General features: G+C 42.8%; 1 protein-coding gene across 1 annotated transcript in view; it reads right to left on the reverse strand.

Moving 5' to 3' along the window:
- Nucleotides 1-20,141: 20,141 nt before the first annotated feature.
- KCMF1 (potassium channel modulatory factor 1) overlaps nucleotides 20,142-21,618 on the reverse strand; it is a 65,817-nt gene continuing 64,340 nt past the window's right edge. Inside the window, exon 7 of the mRNA XM_046661620.1 lies at nucleotides 20,142-20,766. Within this exon, the coding sequence (XP_046517576.1) occupies nucleotides 20,505-20,766 (262 nt within the window). The 3' untranslated portion in view covers nucleotides 20,142-20,504. The remainder of the gene's footprint in view (nucleotides 20,767-21,618) is intronic.

The following is a 21,618-nucleotide window of genomic DNA, read 5'->3' on the forward strand; positions in this document are numbered from 1 at the left end:
ATAAAGTTAAACTACACAAGTTTTAGAAGAAAACATAGGAGAAAATCTTCATGACTGGGATTAGGCAAAGAATTCTTAGCCATGACACCACAAGCAAGAAACATAAAAGGAAAAAAATTGAACTTCATTGAAATTAAAAACTTTTGCTCTGTGAAAGACACCATTAAGAAAATGACAAGATAAGCTACAGACTGGGAAAAATTATTTTCACATCACATATGTGATAAAGACTCATATCCAGACTATATAAAGAACTCAACTCAACAAAAAGACAAACAACCCACTTAAACATGGGTAAAGGAGTGATGTCAGCACTGTGGCAGAATGAGTTGTTCCCTTTGTCTCCCCCCTCTAAGCTACAACCAGTAGGACATCCATTGACCAAACTAGGACTCTATGTACAGCACATCAGAAGGCCTGAGAGATCCATACTTTTTTACTTCCAAAGGTGGGTGGACTGGATCTCCAGGAGGCAGTGGAACTAGGGGAGCAGCCCCCTTCCCCTCACCCAGCGGTGGCAATCCAAAATGCAGATACCCCCGGCAGTGGTGCCCTGATCTAAGGTCTTGACAGGTACACCAGTGCTGCAGACCAGAGGCTCCAGGAGCCCCAATGACACTTGTGGCTTAGCGCCTGCTCCTCCCCAAGCAGTGGTGGTCAGAGCCCACAACCTGATGCTTCAGGAGACACAGCAGTGCTGGCAACCCAACTCCCCCTGCCCTACTGCACCACTGGTCTTTCCAGCAGCAGTGGCAGCATCCAAACGTAGATACCAGCGGCCAGGGTGGTGGCATCCTGATCTGAGGTTTCAAAATGCACACCAGCACCAGAGACAAAAGAGGCGGCTGCAGGAGCAGTGGCAGTGCTCACAGATTGGCACATGCCTCCCCCAGCAGTGGCAGATGGCACTGGTGACCTGAGGCTTCAGGAGCCACAGCAGTACCCATGACCCAGCCTCCAGAGGTGGCACCCCCAAAACTGGCCCTACCAGCAGTGGGTGCTGCATACAAGATCCCAGGCCCCTGGCAGCAGCAGCAACACCCAGCACCCCTGCAGTTTTGCTGCCAGCACCTCCAGATAACCTGAGAGCAGCAGCACAGGTGGTGCATGTGGCAGCAGCACTTGAGTCTGTGGAGAGCCTATGGAGGGCTGGTGGGGGGAACAAGAGACCCAGGTGACCCTGGAAGCAGCAGAGGTGCTTGCAGCCTGGTGACCTTGATGGCGACATCCATGACTGCAGGAACATTGTTAGCAGCAAGGCATCAGCAACCTCAGAGGCACAAGCAGCACAAGAGGGCACTGATGATGCCTCTGGCAGAGGCAGCGGAGTACGGAAAGGTCAGACTCTCAAGTGCAACCAGAAGCAGCTCAGAACCAAAGTAACAAAAGCCTTACTCAAATAAGAAAGTTGTTTGGGCCAGCCCCATGGCCAAGTGGTTAAGTTTGCATGCTCCGCTTTGCTGGCCCAGGATTTTGCCAGTTGAGATCCTGGGCGCGGACATGGCACCACTTGTTAGGCCATACTGGGGCAGCATCCCACATGCCACAACTGGAAGGACCCACAACTAAAATATACAACTATGTACTGGGGGGATTTGGGCAGAAAAAAAAAAGAAGAAGATTGGCAACAGTTGTTAGCTCAGGTGCCAGTCTTTAAAAAAGAAAAGAAAAGGAAAGAAAAGAAAGGTGTTTACTACCACAAATGCACTGGCAGGGGAACAACTCATCATACACCATGAAGAACTACAGTAACACCATAGCACAGAAAGAAAATGACAGCTCCTCAGAAACCAAACTTTAAGTCACAGAAGATTGCTATCTAACTGACAGAGAATTCAAAATAGCTGCCATGAAGAAACTCAACAAGTTACAAGAAAACTCAGAAAGACAGTTTAATGAGCTAAGGAATGAAATTAATGAACAGAAGAAGTACTTCACCAAAGAGATTGAAACTCTAAAAAAGCCCCAAAAGCAGAAATTCTGAAGATGAAGAACACAATTAATGAGATGAAAAATAAGATAGAGAGGCTGGCCCTGTGGCCGAATGGTTAAGTTCATGCACTCTACTTTGGTGGCCCAGGGTTTTGCTGGCTTGGATCCTGGGTGCAGACATGGCACCACTCATCAGGCCATGCTGAGGTGGCATCCCACACGCCACAACTAGAAGGACCCATGACTAAAAGTACATGACAATGTACTGGGGGGCTTTGGGGAGAAAAAGGAAAAATAAAACCTTAAAAGATAAATAAATAAAATAAAATAAAAAGCATTGAAAATAAAGCATACCATATGGAAGAGAGAATTAGTGAGCTCAAAGATAGAAATCTAGAAATGATTCAGAAGGAAGAGGCAAGAGAACTAGGATTTTTAAAAATTGAAAATCTATGAGAAATATCTGACTCAGTTAGGAAAAGCAACATAAGGATAATGGGCATCCCAGAAGGGAGAGAGAGGGAGAAAAGGAGCAGAGAGCTTATTTAAAGAAATAATAGCTGAGAACTTCCCAAACCCGGGGAAAAAACTGGATATACAAGTACATGAAGCTAGTAGAATTTCTAATTATCTCAATGCAAAAAGACATTCTCCAAGGCACATTATATTAAAAATGACAAAGAAAGAATATTAAGGGCGGCCAGGGAGAAGAAAATAACCTATAAAGGAACCCTCATCAGGCTATTAGTGGATTTCTCATCAGAAACTCTACAGGATAGGAGAGAATGGAATGATATATTCAAAATATTGAAAGATAAATCTATTAGCCAAGAATAATCTATCCAGCAAAGTTATCCTTCAGATATGAAGGAAAAATAAAGATTTTCCCAATCAAACAAAAGCTGAAGGAGGTCATTGCCACTAGACTTGCCCTACCAGAAATGTTGAAAGGAGCCCTCCTATCTGAAACAAAAAAGCAGAGGTATACAGAGCTTTGAGTAAGTTGATGCTCGACAGACAGAATCAGAAAATTGCAACTCTATATCAGAATAGGTTAGTAAATACTCAATTATAACAGAAAGGCTAAAGGGAAAGAAAGTGTCAAAAATAACTGTAACCCTTTTGGTTTGGTAACAAACTCACAATACAAAAAAGGATAATTTGTGACAACAAAGACATAGAAAGAGAAGAGGAAAAGGAAGGAACCTGCATAGGCAAATGGAGATAAGAGTCTATCAGCAAAAAAGGGGCTATCTCATGTATGAGATCTTTTTTACAAACCTCATGGTAACCACAAAACCAAAAATCAGAGCAGAGTCACAAAACATAAAAATAGAGAAAATTGAGAAACACATCACAGAAAATCACCAAACTGAAATGGCAGACAGAAATACAAGATAAAAAGAAAAATGGAAATATAGAACTACCAGAAAACAAAAGACAAAATGGCAATATTAAGCCCTCATACATCAATAATCACTCTAAATGTAAGTGGATTGAATTGACCAATCAAAAGATAAAGTGGCTGGATGGATTAAAAAACAAAACCCAACAATATGCTGCCTCCAGGAGACCTATCTCAGCACAAAAGACAGACATGGGCTCAGAGTGAAAGGATAGAAGATGATACTCCAAGCAAATGGCAACCAAAAGGAAGTGAGTGTAGCCATACTTATGTCAGACAAAATAGACTTTAAGTCAAAAAAGATAACAAGAGACAAAGATGGACACTATATAATGATAAAAGGGACATTCCACCAAGAAGATATAACACTTACTAATATACATGCACCTAACATACAAGCACCAAAATATATAAAGCAATCGTTAACAGATCTAAAGGGAGAAATTGACAGCAACATAATAATAGTAAAGCATTTAAAATTCCACAACATCAATAGATAGATCATCCAGACAGAAAGTCAACAAGGACACAATGGCCTTAAATGAAACAATAGACCAGATGGACTTAATAGATATATAGAGAAAATTCCATCCAAAAGCAGTGGAATACACATTTTTCTCAAGTGCACATGAAACATTCTCAAAGATAGACCATATGCTGGGGAAAAAAGCAAGCCTCAATAAATTTAAGAAAGTTGAAGCCATATCAAGCATGTTTTCCAACTACAAACCACCTATAAGAAGAAAACTGGAAAAGTCACAAATATGTAGAGGCTAAACAACATGCTACTGAATAACTATTGGATCAATGAAGAAATCAAAGGAGAAATCAAAAAATACCTGGAGACAAATGAAAATAAAAGCACAACATATCAAAACTTATGGGATGCAGCAAAAGTAGTACTAAGAGGAGAGTTTATAGCAATACAGGCCTACCTTGAGAAACAATAAAAATCTCAAATAAACAATCTAACACTCTGTCTAAAAGAACTAGAAAAGAAAATTAAAGCCCAAAGTCAGTAGAAGGAAGGAAATAATAAAAATCAGAGCAAAAATAAATGAAATAAAGACTAAAAAGACAATAGAAAGGATCAATGAAACTAAGAGCTGATTCTTTGGAGAGATAAACAAAATTGACAAACCTTTAGTTAGACTCACTAAGAAAAAAAGAGGGAAGGCTCAAATAAATAAAATCAGAAATGAAAGAGGAGAAATTACAACAGATACCACAGAAATACAAAGGATTGTAAGAGAATATGATGAAAAATTATACACCAACAAGTTGGATAACCTAGAAGAAATGGATAAATTCTTAGAATCATACAACCTTCCAAAACGGAGTCAAGAAGAAATAGGAAATCTGAATAGACCAGTCTCAAGTAAAGATATTGAAACAGTAATCAAAAGCCTCCCAAAAAACAAAAGTCTTGGATGAGATGGCTTCTCTGGTGAATTCTACAAAACATTCAAAGACATTTAATACCTATCTTTGTCAAACTCCTCCAAAAAATTGAAGAGGATGGGAAGCTTCCCAATTCATTTTACAAGGTCAACATTATCCTGATATGAAAACCAGACAAAGACAACACAAAAATGGAAATTACAGACCAATATCACTGATGAATATAGATCCAAAAATCCTCAACGAAATATTAGCAAATCGAATACAATACAGTAAAAGGATCATTCATAGACCACAATCAAGTGGGATTTATTCCAGGGAAGCAGGGATGGTTCAATATCAACAAACCAATCAATGTGATACACCACATTAACAAAATGAAGAATAAAAAAATCATATGATCATCTCAATAGATGCAGAGAAAGCATTTGACAAGACTCAACATCCACTTATGATAAAAACTCTCAATAAAATGGTATAGAAGGAAAGTACCTCAGCATAACAAAGGCCATATGTGACAAACCCACAGCCAACATCATACTCCGTGGTGAAAAACTTAAAGCTATTTGTCTAAGAACAGGAACAAGACAAGGATGCCCACTCCCACCACTCTTATTCAACAAGTTCAACATAGTGTGGGAAGTCCTAACCAGAGCAATTAGGCAAGAAAAAGAAATAAAAGGGATCCAAATTGGAAAGGAAGAACTAAAACTGTCACTATTTGCAGATGACATGATTCTATATACAGAAAACCCTAGAGAATCCACAAAAAAACTATTAGAAATAATTAGCAAATACAGTAAAGTTGCAGAGTACAAAATCAACATACAAAAATCAGCCACATTTCTATACACTAGTAACAGACTAGCAGAAAGAAATCAAGAATACAATCCCATTTACAGTTGCAACAAAAAGAATAAACTATCTAGGAATAAATTTAACCAAGGAGGCGAAAGACATATATACAGTAAAATTTATAAGACATTATTGAAAGAAATTTAAGAAGACATAAAGAAATGGGAAGATAGTCTGTGCTCATGGATTGGAAGAATAAACGTAGTTAAAATGTCTATATTACCTAAAGCAATCTACAGATTCAATGCAATGCCAATCAGAATCCCAATGACATTGTCCATAGAAACAGAACAAAGAATACTAAAATTTATATGGAACAAAAGGCTCTGAATAGCCAAAGCAATCCTGAGAAAAAAGAACAAAGCTGGAGATATCACACTCCCTGATTTCAAAATATTCTATAAAGCTGTAGGAACCAGAACAGCCTGGTGCTGGCAGAATAACAGACACACAGATCAATGGAACAGAACTGAGAGTCCAGAAATAAACTCACACATCTATGGACAGCTAATTCTTGACAAAGGAGCCAAGAAGATACAACAGAGAAAAGAAATTCTCTTCAATAAAAACCTGGACAGCCACATGCAAAAGAATGAAAGTAGACCACTATCTTACACCACACACAAAAATTAACTCAAAAGGGATCAAAGACTTGAACATAAGACCTGAAACCATAAAGCTCCTAGAAGAAAACATAGGCAATATGCTCTTTGACATTGGTCTTAGAAATACCTTTTTGAATATCATGTCTCCTAAGGCAAGAGAAACAGAAAAAATAAGCAAATGGGACTACATCAGACTAAAAAGCTTCCTCATGGCAAAGGAAACCATCAACAAAACAAAAAGACAACCCACCAACTGGAAGAAAATATTTGCAAATCATATATCCTATAAGGGGTTAATATCCAAAATATATAAAGAACTCATACAACTCAACAACAAAAGACCAAACGACCCAATCAAAAAATGGGCAGAGGGTATGAACAGACATTTTTCCAAAGAAGATATACAGATGGCCAACAGGCACATGAAAAGATGTTCAACACCACTAATTATTAGGAAAATGCAAACCAAAACTACGATGAGATATCACCTCACACTCATCAGAATGGCTATTATTAAAAAGATGAGAAGCAATAAATATTGGGGAGGATGTGGAGAAAAGGGAACCCTCATACACTGCTGGTGGGAATGGAAACTGGTGCAGCTGCTATGGAAAACAGTATGGAGATTTCTCAAAAAACGAAAAATAGAAATACCATATACCCCAGCTATTCCACTTCCGGGCATTTATCTGAAGAACATGAAAACACTAATTTGAAAAGATATATGCACCCTTATGTTCATTGCAGCATTATTCACAGTAGCCAAGACTTGGAAGCCACCTAAGTGCCCCTCAAATATGAATGGATAAAGAAAATGTGGTATACATATATATGCACAATGGAATACTACTCAGCCATAAAACAGATGAAATCATGCCACTTGCAACAACATGGATGAACCTCGAGGGTATTACACTAAGTGAAATAAGTCAGACAGAGAAAGACAAGTACCATATGACTTCACTCATGTGGAAGATAAACAAACAAACACATATATACAGAGAACAGATGGGTAGTTACCAGAGGGGGAGGGGGAAATGGGTAAAGGGGCACATATGTACGGTGATGGATGGAAACTAGACTTTTGGTGGTGAACATGAGGCAGTCTATACAGAAGTCAAAATATGATGAAATGCATCTGAAATTTATCTAATGTAATAAACCAACGTAGCCTTAATAAAATAAATTAAAATGAAGAAAAAATATGGGTAAAATAGAAAAAAGAAGATATAAAAATGGCTAACAAGCAAATGAAAGAAGCTCAATATCATTACTCGATTTGGAAAAGCAAATTCAAGCCACACTGAGGCATAGAAACACACCCATTCAACTGGCTGTGAATAAAAGAACTGTGGGGACTAAGCCAGCTATCAGGTCTGTCTATTCTGAAGACATATTGGAGGTCTGGGGGGAAATGACTGCTGAGCAGCACAAGCCTCAGTGGACTTACTCTGAACTGGGCTTCGGCCAGAATTCCACTTATTGCCATTTGGTACCTGGCCCCTATATGCTCCCATTCTAACAAGGGGCCATGGATACGCTTTGAGTCTCGGGTCATCAAAGTCAACTAGGAGTATGTGTCCAACTGTCCTCAAAATGTTTAGGCATTTTCCTCTTCCCAATGCCCAATTACCCAAGTGGACAGCTATAGGTCCCTTTGGGAGAAGGCCAGAAAGAATCATTACCATGTTCAGTTGCCATGTGTGCAGGGTCCTTCCTCAGGGAGTTCCAGCCTCTTCTTCAATCATTGGGTTCTGGGTTTGAAAACTGGGTCAGTGTAGAAGCTAGGCAAGGCGGTGAGGCTTTTTATTGGAGCAACTGCTCTCAGCTTCATCATCATCATCTTTGATTTTTTTTGAAGGTTCAATTTGAATAGTACTGTTCTTGGCTAACCAGCTCTTTTGCCTGTGGTCTTGCCAAGTTCTATTAACCATCTCCATAACTCTCTTCTGTTGTGACCCCATCGGCTGCCACTCCAACCTTGCTGCTCACTGTGATAATTGCACCCCCTTGGCTTCCAGCAGTGAAGCACTGTCACCTGTGGCTATTGCTTTGGAGTCCTATCCAGCCTGTTGCTGAGTGAGCCTTGCAGAGGAGGAAACCAGTTCCATGAGAGTAAATAACTTCCTCAGCTCACACAGCCAGTAAATGATGGAGGCAGCTTTGATCCCAGGCGGTTTGGCCCCAGGCACCACACTTTTACCCAATTCCCACTACTGCCTGGGAAACCTGTCAAATAAAACGTTGAAACGGACACCTTGGAGGCCTCCAAGTCGCTGACGGTTGGGCAAGGGGTTGCCTGTCAGTTTCATGTTGATCCACTGCCCCCACGTGGTCACATCCTGAACTTCACCTTCGTTTGTTTCCCGAACCACCTCACCCCGCTGGGAAACACACCCCCGCCGGCCACAGATAGCACTGCTTGACCTGGGGCAGGTTACGTCACTCTCTTGGGCCTCAGTCCTGTCCTTTCTAAAATGGGGCCAGGACAGTGAATTGAATGAAATGATGAAATGAAATAATGTAACTAAATTCCTGGCTCAAACTAAGGGCCCAGTGAACATTAGCCATGGTGCCACAACCCTCACTCAGTTCCTTTCTCTCTCAAATAGAGGAGGGACAGTCACCTTCACACCTTTGGTGCAACAAGTGATCTGCAAAGTCGACTGCACAGGCTGGGAATGGGGTGTTCCACGCGAGGCCACTGTCTTTTCAAAGCTCCTTGAGAAATGCTTTGCCTGACTGGCTTGGTTCTTGCTGGCTTGATTCAGATCGCAATTGAGTAGAAGGTACAGAAGTCGATGACGGGAGGCCTGGCTCGGATCCCTGATTTTGAGTCTCAGGAGAAGTTCCTCACCAGACAATGCTCTACTACTCTTAAAGCTGGAAGGACACACTTCACCACGGTTGGGGTCATGGAAGTGTGTATTTTCCCCAAATTTCTCCTCCCTGGACCACTTGGAGGCTCCTAGGCGTGAGACTGCCAGGTACCTTTCATGGACACATTTCTCCTCATCGACACAGTCAGCCTGTGAGGAAGCCATTAGTCCCTCGGGTCTCACAGAGCAGGAGAGTGAGGCTTGGGGTTAAGGAGTTGCTCCAACTCCCCCCGCAGGCCTGTGCTGGGATTCAGTCCCAGATCTGAGGCTTCCCAGGCTTGGCCCCATGTCACTAGAGTAGGGCCTTCCTGCCTCTTTGTCAACATGGAACCCATTCACGATGGCTGATCACCAGCCTCCAAGACCAAAAAGAGGGACCCACCACTGCCTACACACCCCCATCACCGCCAAGGGGACCCCTTCTCTCACAAACACAAGCAGAAACTTTTCAGGATCCGCTGCCTCTCGTCCCCAGGAATTAACCAAGCGCGTCCACCTTGAGGATGGAAGAGGCAGCTGGAAGATCAGGGCGGTAGTTGAAGAAGGCCTAGGTGAGATGTCATGACGCAGCTGTTCCTGTTGAGTGACAGCCTCCAACCTTTGGAAACTGCAGTGGCAATTTTGGAGGCATTGTTCAAATACAGTCCCGCGTCACATAACATTTCAGTCAATGACAGACTGCATCTACGATGGCGGCCTTGTAAGATTAGAGTACCATCTAGGTTTGTGTAAGTACCCTCTGTGATGTCTGCACAACGACACAATTGTCTAATGACGCAGTTCTCAGAACGTGTCCCCGTCATTAAGCAACACATGAATGTAGAGTGTAAAGGCCACGAGTTTGACTTCTAATCCCGAGGTAGAAATTCATGTGCATTCCTAGTCCAGTGTTTCTGAAAGTCGCTAAGTGGCTTTAAGTGACCTACTCAAACATTTTCCTAAGGGTGACTGTCGGTCTAAATGTCCCCTGAGAGACTTCTCTGAGTTCTTGACTCCTCTGAATCTGTTGTAATAAAGATCAGGCAGAAACGTTGAAGAGGTCAGAAAAGAACATTAGAAGAACAAATCATCTTGTGTTTTCCAGAAAAGTCCTAATTTTTATTTACTGTCACATTGGATATAATGCCAGGTGGTTTTTACTTTGTCTGATTTGAGTCGGATCACCTGGGTCAGGATCTTGGCTCCGGCAGTGGTGGGACCTGGAAAAATCTATTTCGTCTCTGCGTCTTAGTGTCAAACATTCCTGACACAGCAGTGTGGTGGCCAACAGGGATGTCAGGGTCACCACTCAGCGGCTGGGCTGGCCATCCACACCTCCACAGACAGGGCTGTGAGGAAACCTTGAACCCACATGGATTTGCAGAGGACGTTACATACACAGACAGCAAAAGCAAAGTCAGTTTCTTGCGTCCCTAGTCCCACAAGATGACACCGAGCTGGAGGTGCAGGTCATGGATGTCACGGGCAGTGGGCCACTCTGCTGTGCAGAAGCCACCTCTCCGCTCTAGCCAAGCAGTGTTATGGACGTATGCAGGGGCCTGCAGACCCATCCCCGTGGAAGCGGGGGAGACGGGTGGAAAGTGCCGCACTAAACGGAGGCTCAGGAGATGGATGAGGAATGGCTCGCAGCAGGCTCCTGAGAGAGGGGGAGGCAGCGGGGAGACGGCCTCCCAGCCCCGCTCACATGCTGCTTTCCCGGACAGGTCAGCCCCGCCTGTGTGGAGACGGGCAAGGCTGCTGGCACCATGCCAGAGCTGCTCGTCTGCACTTGGTTTCGTCGTCTGTAAGACGGGGAGAATAAGAATAGCTAACACAGGTGTATATATATATTTTTTTGAGATAAAGTTCACATAAAAATCACCATTTTAAAGTGTTCAATTCAGTGATTTTTAGTATATTCATAGCATTGTGCAACCATGACTACTCCCTAATTCTGGAACATTTTCATCAGTGCAAAAAGAAATCCTGTATCCATTAGCAGTCACTCTCCACTCTCCGCTTCCCAGCCCCTGGCCATCGCTAATCCACTTTCTGTCTCTGTGGATTTGTCTGTTCTGGTCATTTCATCTAAATGGAATCATACAATACGCGGGCTTTCGCGTCTGGCTTCTTTCATTTGTGTAATGTTTTCAAGGCCCAGCCAAGTTGTAGCACGGATTGGCACTTTATTCCTCTTTACGGCCAAATGATAGTCCATTGCATGGATGTATCACGTTTTGTTTATCCATTCGTCATTTGAAGGAATGACGGTTGAAGGACATTTGGGTTGCTTCCACTCTTTGGCCATTATGAGTAACGCTGCTACGAACATTCGTGTCTGAATTTTTGTGCGAACATCTGTTTTTAATACTCTTGGGTATCTACCTAGGAGTGGAATTGCTGGGTCATATGGTAACTCTATTTTTAATTTTTTGAGGGCCTGCCAAGCCCTTTTCCACAGCGACTATTTTCTATGGTATGCACTTTTAAAATCATAGAGAGCCTTAACAGAGCCTGGCCCACAATATTCATTCTTTCATCCCATAAATATTTATGGAACACCTACTGTGGGCCAAACACTATTGTAGACATAGGGACATAGTGGTGAATAACTGAAAGTTGACATCCGTGTGTGTGTGTGTATGTTTGTGTATGTGTGTGCATGGGGGTGAGTCAGCTGGTGATATGGGGAAGGGGCCTAGGGAATTCTTGGTGGGCACGAGCCAGCCCGTTTTTAATTGGATGGTCAGGGAAGGCCTCACTGACAAAAAGAAGGAGGTGAGGGGAGATGGAGCGGCCAAGAAAAGGGAACTGCAAAGGCTAAAGTCCCAATGCTGTGGCATGCCAGAGGGACAGCCAGGTGGCCAGGAAACAGAGAGTAGCAGGGGATGCACACAGAGAAGTAACAAGAACCACATCCTGCAGGGCCCCGGCAGAGAGACGGGAGCCACTGGAGGGCCTTGAGGCTTGTAGTGACGGGATCTTACCGATTTCTGACCAGATGCCCAGCTGCTGTGTTGAGAAGAGACCGGGAAGACACAGGGCTGCCGGTTGGGAGACTATGGCAATGATCCTGGCAGGAGAGGATGGTGGCCCAGGGCCGGCAGTGGAGATGGTGAGAGGGGTCAGTTCCTGAATAAGTTTTGCTGACTAAGTGGATGTGAAGCACAAGGAAGAAAGGAGTAGAAAATGGCCCCAACAGATTCTGGCCTAAGCAACTGAAAGGAAAGCCATGCTATTTAGTGAGTGGGGGACATCTTTGCTTGGTTCACTGTAGACCCCCAAGTTCCTAGAACAGTGCCTGGCACTTAGTAGGGCTCAACAAATCAACTGAATAAATGAGAAGGTGGCAGGATCCATGGTCAGTCCTCCGTCAATGTTTATTCTTTGCTACCTCTGGTTGCCTGCCCTAGGGTGATACTCCCTCCTGCCAATCTCAAACTCTTCAGATAAAGACTCTTGAGTTTTTGTGTTTTCCCCTAGGTTACGGATTCTGATGGAGATTTTTGCCAGAACCTCTTAGAAGTGTTTGAAGGAGGGCAGCCTAATCAAATGTATGGACTGCCTTTGCATAGACGCTTGCGCTCTGCCTCCGGGAGTCTGCTCCCGAGCTGTGTTCTCTGCCTTCTGAGCCACCGCCTATCATTAGCTGAATGGTTACTTTGCACCAGGCACTGTATTAACACATTATTTAATACTACTATTAGCTCCATTCAGTAGTGAGGAAATAGGCACACTGTTTAATTAAGGTTAATGAACTTGCCCAAGATCACACAGCAAGTGGTGGATCTAGAAGTGAAACCCATGTCTCCGCTTATAGCCCCTGCACTCCATCCGGGCTGGAGAGTCACTTGTCAGGACTGTTTCTGTGGGAACTCCTGCATTCAGAGGGCAGCTGGACCTTTCCAACTCCAAGCTTTAATTCCAAAGGTCCGTTCTCCAGGTTTTTTGTAAACTTCACCTTTAACTCAACTTGATTTCAAGCCCCATCACCCACCCTTGATTAAAAGTGTGCCTTGCTTAATCCTCGCCATGAATTTCAAATTCTAATCTTTGATCAAGGAGGATCACCGCATTCCCTCTTTCTCTCTCAGGCCAAGCAACATCAGTAATCCAGAGAATTCTACTCTCAAACTCCTGTCCAGAACAGACTGACCAGTTATCTCCCAGGATTTGCCTCCTGGTCCAGGCATGACTTGAGTACTTGTGAGGTGGGAGAGGGAACCTCAAGACGATGAGCTGAACTGTAATTTCTAATACTACTGAACATTTATACCCACTTTTATCAGTAATTATCATTAATTGTGTCTTTCCAACCACTTCTTCCCATCAACCTTATTCCATTCTTTTTCCTGACCACCATCTGTTATGGCTGGCTACAGAACTTACAAACGTCTAAAACCTGAGCATTTTCCAAATACTTCCTCAAATACTGACCTCAATTCTATTTGAAATGCCCTGTAACAATGTCTACGATGTCTACCTTAGAACAGTATAAGACGACGTGAAAAGCAGCGTTTGTTGCATCCTTAGGAAATCTTAGCCAATCCTTGGCTGCCAGACCCCAGCAGCACTGAAGGCAGTTTGAAATAGAATGAGGTGAAGAGTGCCTGGCACCAGGGCCACTGGACAAGCCAAGCGCCTGCGTGAAAGTCTACAAGCTGGGTATTGGTTTAATCAGGGGGCCCTGTTTGCTCTCTGTAACCATAGAATGGTGAACAATTGGGAAAAAACACTACAAAGAATTAAAAGGCTCACTGAAATAGGCTAAAAGTTTTCTTAAAAGATACACTCCTGGGGCCTGCCCGGTGGTGTAGTGGTTAAGTTCACGTGCTACGCCTCGGTGGCCCCGGGTTCGAGGGTTTGGATCAGCAACAATCTTCCTCAAGCAAAAAGAGGAAGATTGGCAACAGACGTTAGCTCAGGGCCAATCTTCCTCACACAAAAAAAGAAAAAAAGGATACACTCCACCCTCCTTCCCAGAGACCCCACTTTATAGTCTCAAACTGCAGACCCCTAGGCTCAAGTGAAAGGCTCCTGCTCTGTCCAGATGCTAAAAGTTTCACCAGTCACTTTGAACCCTCCTATTCACTAGAGGCAGCTGGGTGTTCAAAAAGGGGAAACCAATAACAACCAAAAAGCCAAGAGGGACCCTGAAGAGGAAAAAAAAAGATAAACAGCAAGCCTTGTCCCCTCTCTTGTCCCACGTGGGTGGGACTCATGTCTATGCAGATGAAGTTCTAAGGGCTCCTTCCCCCTTCCTTCTATGTAGTCTTATTTGTCCTGTGAAGCTGTGAGTAGAGTAAGTATTCCCAAGTTCTGTTCTGGACTGAGGGCAGAGGCCACACCTTCACCTCTCAGGCTCGGCACACTCTTAGTGGTCATCCCAAATGCCACCGGCAACGGGACTTAGGGTAACCTGGGTGGGTCCTGAAAATTCTGTAGGCAAATGGAGCTACAACTTCAGATGTCACTAAAAGCATTAGTGAAGTGTACACAGACGGAAGACAGAACAGGAGAGGCAGCATGGTGGGAGGGGGGCGCGTGCTAAAGGAGAAATAAGATATTCACGGGCGTTTAAAACTAGAAATTCCCTGTAGAATGGCTAAGACCCCGGCCCCACAGAGTCCCAGTCCGTTGTTGAGCATTACTTACATCTTAGGATGGTACAACACAGCCACTGAGGCCAAGCTCCATTACCCCCATGAATGAAATGGGAAGTGAGGTGTGTAATACAGTTTGTTTATATATGTACCCAAGAATGTATTCAAATCAGAAAACACAGCTAAGCTTGGTGGCCAAGTGATGTTATAAAAGATAATCTCTATAAGGGTTCGGTGTACATTAGTCTAGGAGTCTGTTACAATGTCTATGTCAAACTACTACTATACAGCCAGTGTGATGTGTGCTATTTTCCAAGGTAAGCTTTAATTCCAAGTGGTCAGCTAACATGGCGGCTGCCGTCTGATTGTGCGCCCCCCCCCCCCCCCCCCCGTGAAGCTACCACAAGCCCTCTTGCAATTCAGCACGCTTTTCTAATTAGCATACTGCATATCAAAAAACGAATTTTTCTTGGTAAAACTAGTGGCTTGTTAATTGTCTGAGAGGCTTTCACAGACAAGATTAAAGGCTGTCATGACTGGCCAGGACAGTTTACGTGACTAAGGTGTAGGGGTCCGTGGACTCTTCAGCCCCTAGGGAGAGCAGCTGAGGCCTGCGCCTGAGCTGGTCCGGTCCACTTGCCGATTTAGGAGTATTACAGAATCTTACCTTAGGGATATTGTTGCTTCTACCTCAAGTAAACCTTTTTTAAAGGGTGTGGTGAGAAAATTTAAAAGGGGAGCAGTGGGACTTTATCCAGCTTACAGAATAGGGTATATCAACTCTTTTTGTACCAGTTTTGCTATTAAAGGCAGACTGATGTTTTACGTATAAGGCAGAATTCTAGGCACTCTCACTCAAATCGGGTAGCAAGATCTGAAGGTGTAGCTCACGCACCCGATTGGACTGGTCACCTGATCTACCAAATGCAACAGGCTTGGTGACCTTTGAAAACACTCCCAACTGGGTAAGGGAGAAAGGCTCTTAGAATTCTCTTACAGGGAGTGTTACAAACCATGCTTAGTGTTAGACCAAAGCTGTGCACCTCCTGGGAGCTCAGAAAGCACATATGAATGACAGAGAACAGGGCTGATGGTGGCTTATGTAGACTGAGGAGTCAGCAAGCCACAGGCCACATCCTCTGTCTACAAACAGCGTACAGACTAGGTTCCTGGTGGTTAGTAAAGGATTAGTAAAGACCTCTTAGACTACAAGAGAAAAAGCATCGTCTAGAGCTGGGAAAGCAGCCCCCAGAGCGGCTTGTGCACACACGGCCCACAGGGGTTTGCAGATAACGTGTGCACATTCATCAAAGTCTGTACACCATGGAAAGTGATCAGGGATACACAGTCATACTTGCGAGTTTCTTTTGAATTGAACGATGTCTTTTAGTAGTTGCTGTAAAGTTGTACTGACTTTATAAAACCTGAGGACTTAAGGCGAGCATCGTATTCTTGTAATTTGAGGAACTTCACCAAGCCACTACCCACTTGACTAAAATGCCACGTGGATTTTAGGTTCAGGGCCAGCTTCTCTGAGAGATGAATAATCTTTCAAATTTGAATCTGCTAACCAAGCTGAGGAAGTGGCAACAAACGTCTTCATGTGAGGCTCGCTGCAGGGTTCCTTAAAGAAGGAACTCCCCAAGCTCCTGTATTTGTTCATAGAACAATTATTTGAGAGAGAGGGGCTGAAAACCCAGAAGAACCAAGAATTAATGAGTACTAAGCTGAAACAAAGACAAAACGTTGCTTAAGCAAGGCTGAATTTGAGGGGGATAAGGAATTTGATTTTTATGCTCTTCTGAAAAAGTCACTTGAATGTGGCTTTGGAATACTGTGATGACTTATTCAGATAAGGCCATGTTTAAAGCCACAGAATTTCACATTGTCACAAATGACCAGAAAGCCTGCAAACAGCTGCTCCATCTTGCATTCCATGCCTAACCTCTCCCCACTCCAACCTGGAGACAGGGCTTCAGTCACCACGTCCGAGGGAGAGAACTGTTTTGGTTTTAAAGCGTCTAGTGGAGCTTGAGAAAGAACACGGAAAAGCATGACCTCTGTGCCGGCATTAACATCAACTTTGGCATATAATTCTGGGAAAATTTCATACCTAGTGTCTTATTACTGCGTGAAATCAATTTTATATGTGCTTCCAAAACTGCATGCAAATAATATAGGCACAATAGGTATCTCAGATACAGTCAACGCTGCTGTGGGGCTTCCCCCGGCAAACCGACACACTTGTTGAAGAACTTTCGGCACCCACTCCTGCTCCACCTGGAGCTGCTTTACACTCCCGCTTCACAGGGCTCTAACCAGATGGACCTCCACCCACAGCAGACTCGCTCGTTTTCCACGGGTCCCTGTGCAGTTGTGGGGATCCCATTCAGGAGACCCTTTTTCTCCAACCACCTCCTTCCGCTACCCTTCCTCTTGACCACCTCCCCTTTCCTTATTTGCCCTTAAACAGAGCTACAAACTAGTGAAGTTTGTGCTGATCCCGAGAGCTGGGGAGTAAAAGATACAAGGGAAGCGGACTACTTGCTGTTAGGGGCCACCAACTCTTTGGGCCCCTTACCTGTGCTTTGTTTTTAATTGTGGTCCACAGACCAGACAAAATACAATAGGCTTAGTGACCACTGCAAATCTCTTCGTATGTTATTGAAAATTCAAATACTGAGAGGGGAAAAAAACTGGAGAAGGGGAGGATAACGGGATGGATTTTTTGTGTTACTTCTGTTATTCTAATCATGTAATGTGCTCTCCTAAACTACATTTCTTTGGGAGAGGGGTTCCCTCTTCTTTTACCTGCATCTAGTCATAAATGAAATAAGAATCCACTACTCTCTAACAAACCTAGGCTGCTTTTTTTTTTAAAATAACAATACAATCTAAACAAATCCGAGTATTTCATGTAGCCAACCTTAGAAATTACATCTGGTGACTGTGGTCAATAAAAGCACAGCTATTTCTATTTGTTCAAAGAGGTGAAATATTTTAGAAAACTAAATGAAAAACATCCGAGGAAGTCATGAGGTAGATTCTACCATTTCAGTCAAATTCCAAATTCCATTTGTTCTCTGTGGTGATTAAATATCCAGGAATGTGATGCTCATGGATACCCTACACCCTCTGCGATTCTTACACTGCATTCCATAAATCACACAGAAATAGAAGCAAATAGAGTTTCAAACACTCTCTGAAGGTTTTCCTCTTCACTGTAAATTTTTTTGGGTTCTCTCTGAGTCATGACATTAAACTTCTCCCAGAACACCCTGAGCAGACAGATTTAAATTATTTCTGAACAGGAAGTGGAGGCAAGCACTGCAGAACTTACAAACTTACACCCTACACGCTCAGAACTCAAACCAAACAGACAAAGACCTCTCGAAACTCAGATCTGGTTCTTAGACTTTTGAAGGCGTAGCCAAAGTAAACAATGGCGTCTCCATTTTGTCTCCTCCACATCAGTCTTTGCAATTATTTTTATTCAATAATATGATGTTAACTCAGAAACTAAAGACAAAGGACACAAGAATTTGAAGGGCTTAAATATATTTTTTATATTGATAGTCTGTGTCTTTCTACCCTAATACATTATTATCGATTACATACAGGATGAGGTGAGGTATCTGTAAATATCTGGTAAAAAATAATTAATATACAGTATTCTACATGAGATGGAATCTGACGAACCTTCAGGTCTTCTGAGGTGTTAAATTGATCATCTAAATCAAACTGCCCTGAATGGACTTACAGTTGTTCCCTCGAACCACGTTAAAAAAGGATGGATCTCACATTTTCCCAGAACTTGTGCAGAAAAGGGAAAAGACATAATCGGTAATTTCTATTTCTCACATCCAAAGTAATGCATTCATACAAAATCAGGAACTCCAAGTTTAGCATAAAAAGAAAAAAAATTACTGGATTAGAGATATAAAATCTCTGAATAACAGTTAGGCTAATTTACCAACACCAAAGAAATTCAAGTGGTCAACAGTCTTGAAAATGCTTTATTGAAATGTGTGACTTATGTGCAGAAGATGTGTTTGAAAAGACCACAGCTTGAAAACTGGTTTTTGAAATGTCTCAACAACCAATTGAAAAAAAAGAAAATCCCAATGGACTGGGCTTCTAGTATCACCAGAAGCGTGGTGTGCAGTTTTCCTTTAAACCATTTTCCATCACAGAAACTAAAGAAAACAAAGCTATTATATCTGGAAATTGTTGGAGTCTGAAGTTTCAGAGGAGGAGAAGCAACAGTTTTTTAGACGTGTGGGGTGACTTCTTTTTTGGTTACATTTGGATGAACATGGACTTCACAGTTCTCGGAAGAACACCGGAGGGCGTTCAAGTCTGTATGCTTGTCGTATTGAAGAAACGGAGAAACACAGACGGGAAAGGAAAAGGATGACGGGAGAAAGAGAGGAGACTGAGAAGAGGGCTCAGAGAAGCGAGCACTGGAACAAGACATGATTAGGTTAAGTCTAGTTATAAATTTATCAGAAGCTGTGCGCACCTTTTTCAAAAGTCCTAAATTTACATTCCAAAAACTGCCCCCAACCCCCAAACCCGCTGTCCCTGCCTTGGAGCTATCGTGAAAGTCTATGCACAGAAACTGGAACAGGAAATAAAAAATACCCCGGCCCCTCCAAACCCCAAAACAAACCCCAGAAAGCTGTACATGTTTTACACATAGGATTAATAATATAGGCATAGAGGTGGCATGATTCAATTAAAAGGCTTTACTTTTTATGCCAGAAAAAACCCAATAAATAAAAGGTGCTAAAGTTAGCATTAAGAATTTGGTTGTAATATATTGACAAAATCTGGGAAAGCAAACCCTCAAAGCTTCCCCGATACTGATCTGTCTCAGCAAACTATGAAGCAGATACATAAATAACGCAAAGTATGATTGAGAAGGTGAGATTTTCAAAAACAAAGACAACATAATTCAGGTTAACTTTGTTGAACAGTGAATAAATGAAATTCATCTACACCTGAATAAAACATATTTAACAATTGAAAAAATTTTAAACAACCACAGAAAGTAAAAACTTTAAACAAATACGAACAGGATTTGTTTCAGGGCACACAAGCGCCCTGCAGCAGGTCCCAACAGTAGCTGTACTGGTGTGTCTTCCACAGACGAGTTAGAGACAGGCTGAGCGCCCAAGGGCAAGATGACTAACAGGGCGACAGGACAGTCACACAGGGCGGAGCGCGACACCCGGCTATGACCCCCAGATTCCACTGCAGAGCTGGCTTTGTGCGTAGGAGGCACACAAAGAAAGGTGATTCAGGCAGACATTATTCAAAAGCTACCTCGTCACGTAACTCTTTTGCCGTGTAACCATTGAATAATGTTTGGGAAAGCTTTGGGCTTTTATTTTTGTTTAAGTGTTACTCCTTGTATTTAATTTTTTAAATAACAAGGTCACTAAAACTCATGCACGCTGCAAAAAACCTCATGCAGTAGTTAAGGTAAACCATCCAAGCAGTTTTTATTCATTAATATTCATAAATACACACAGCAGCTTCATTAGAGATTTCAATTTTCCTCTTCAGTTTGAATGTGGAGTATTAGGAGAGCCTTTTGCATGTCAAGGTACAGGAAGCAGAGATCACCCCTGCACTGCTACCTACATTTACCTGCTAGAAGTAAAAATTAGTTAAGTGGAAATGATTATCATATATATTTTCTCTCTTCCTTTTGAATGTACACAATGTAACAAGAGTGACAGACCTGAAATTACAATCACCAAACAAACCCAAGATAGTTGTTGTCCACTTTCATTGGCAAATACAGCACAGAGGACATTGTCTGCGAATTGGGATGTCATCAAAGAGGAGGTGGTGGAGGCTCATTTCCTTTATTACTCTCTTTTAAATTTAGGTTTTCTAAAGCAACATCTAAAGGCATAATATCTACACAGCCCATAGCACCAAAATCTGCCATCTCCCCCCGTTCATCCTCGTCTGAGGACGAGCTCTCTTCGCGCACTAAAGTGGACAGAAGGAGCTCTTGGACAAACAGGCTGCGGTCTGCGCGCTCACTTTCCATGGACTGGCGCTCTGTTTCAGACATTTTAGGATCATTCAACCTGTGTAAGGTAAAAAGAAAGATCTTATTGGTAAAAAGTCAGTGAACAATGGCATGTTCAATTTCTACAATGTCCTACACTGTACAGGCTTCACAGGTGGCTAAATTCAGAATCTGAGACACATTATTGGAACACCTTGCTCTAATTTATCACCTTAATTATGTTGAGAAGAATTCCCTAGACTTGTAGCAATACTATTACCCTGAGGTGCAAATCTATGCTTTAATTAGATTCAACGAGAAAAAAGACATTTAGACTTCTCAAACTCCTTCCAGAGAACTGTGGTGAAAATTTTTCTGAGGAAAACAAAATTTCTTTTTTTTTTTTTTGAGGAAGATTAGCCCTGAGCTAACTGCTGCCAATCCTCTCTTCCTTTTTTTTTTCCCTGAGGAAGACTGGCCCTGAGCTAACATCCATGCCTATCTTCCTCTACTTTATATGTGGGATGCCTACCACAGCATGGCATGCCAAGCGGTGCCATGTCCGCACCTGGGATCCGAACCGGCGAACCCCAGGCCACCAAGGTGGAACGTGCGCACTTAACCACTGCGCACTGGGCCGGACCCAGAAAACAAAATTTCTAACAGGTAGTATGCTTGAGGAAGTAGTGACTTCCTTAACCAGAATTTCACCCGTGGGTAGTAAAGAGGAAAGTAGCAACCCCAGTCACAAAAACACTGTAGTGACTAGAATATTCGACTGAAAGAAATCCTAAAAGTTCCCTTGACTTTTCTCTAAAGTTCCCTTCCTTTCCATCTAATTCTTCCTGAAATGAAGATATGTCCAGAAGCCCAAAAAGGCAAGAACACACACACACACACACACACACACACACACACACACACACACACA

The sequence above is a fragment of the Equus quagga genome, chromosome 5 (assembly GCF_021613505.1).
Source record: "Equus quagga isolate Etosha38 chromosome 5, UCLA_HA_Equagga_1.0, whole genome shotgun sequence".
Taxonomy (NCBI): Eukaryota; Metazoa; Chordata; class Mammalia; order Perissodactyla; family Equidae; genus Equus; species Equus quagga.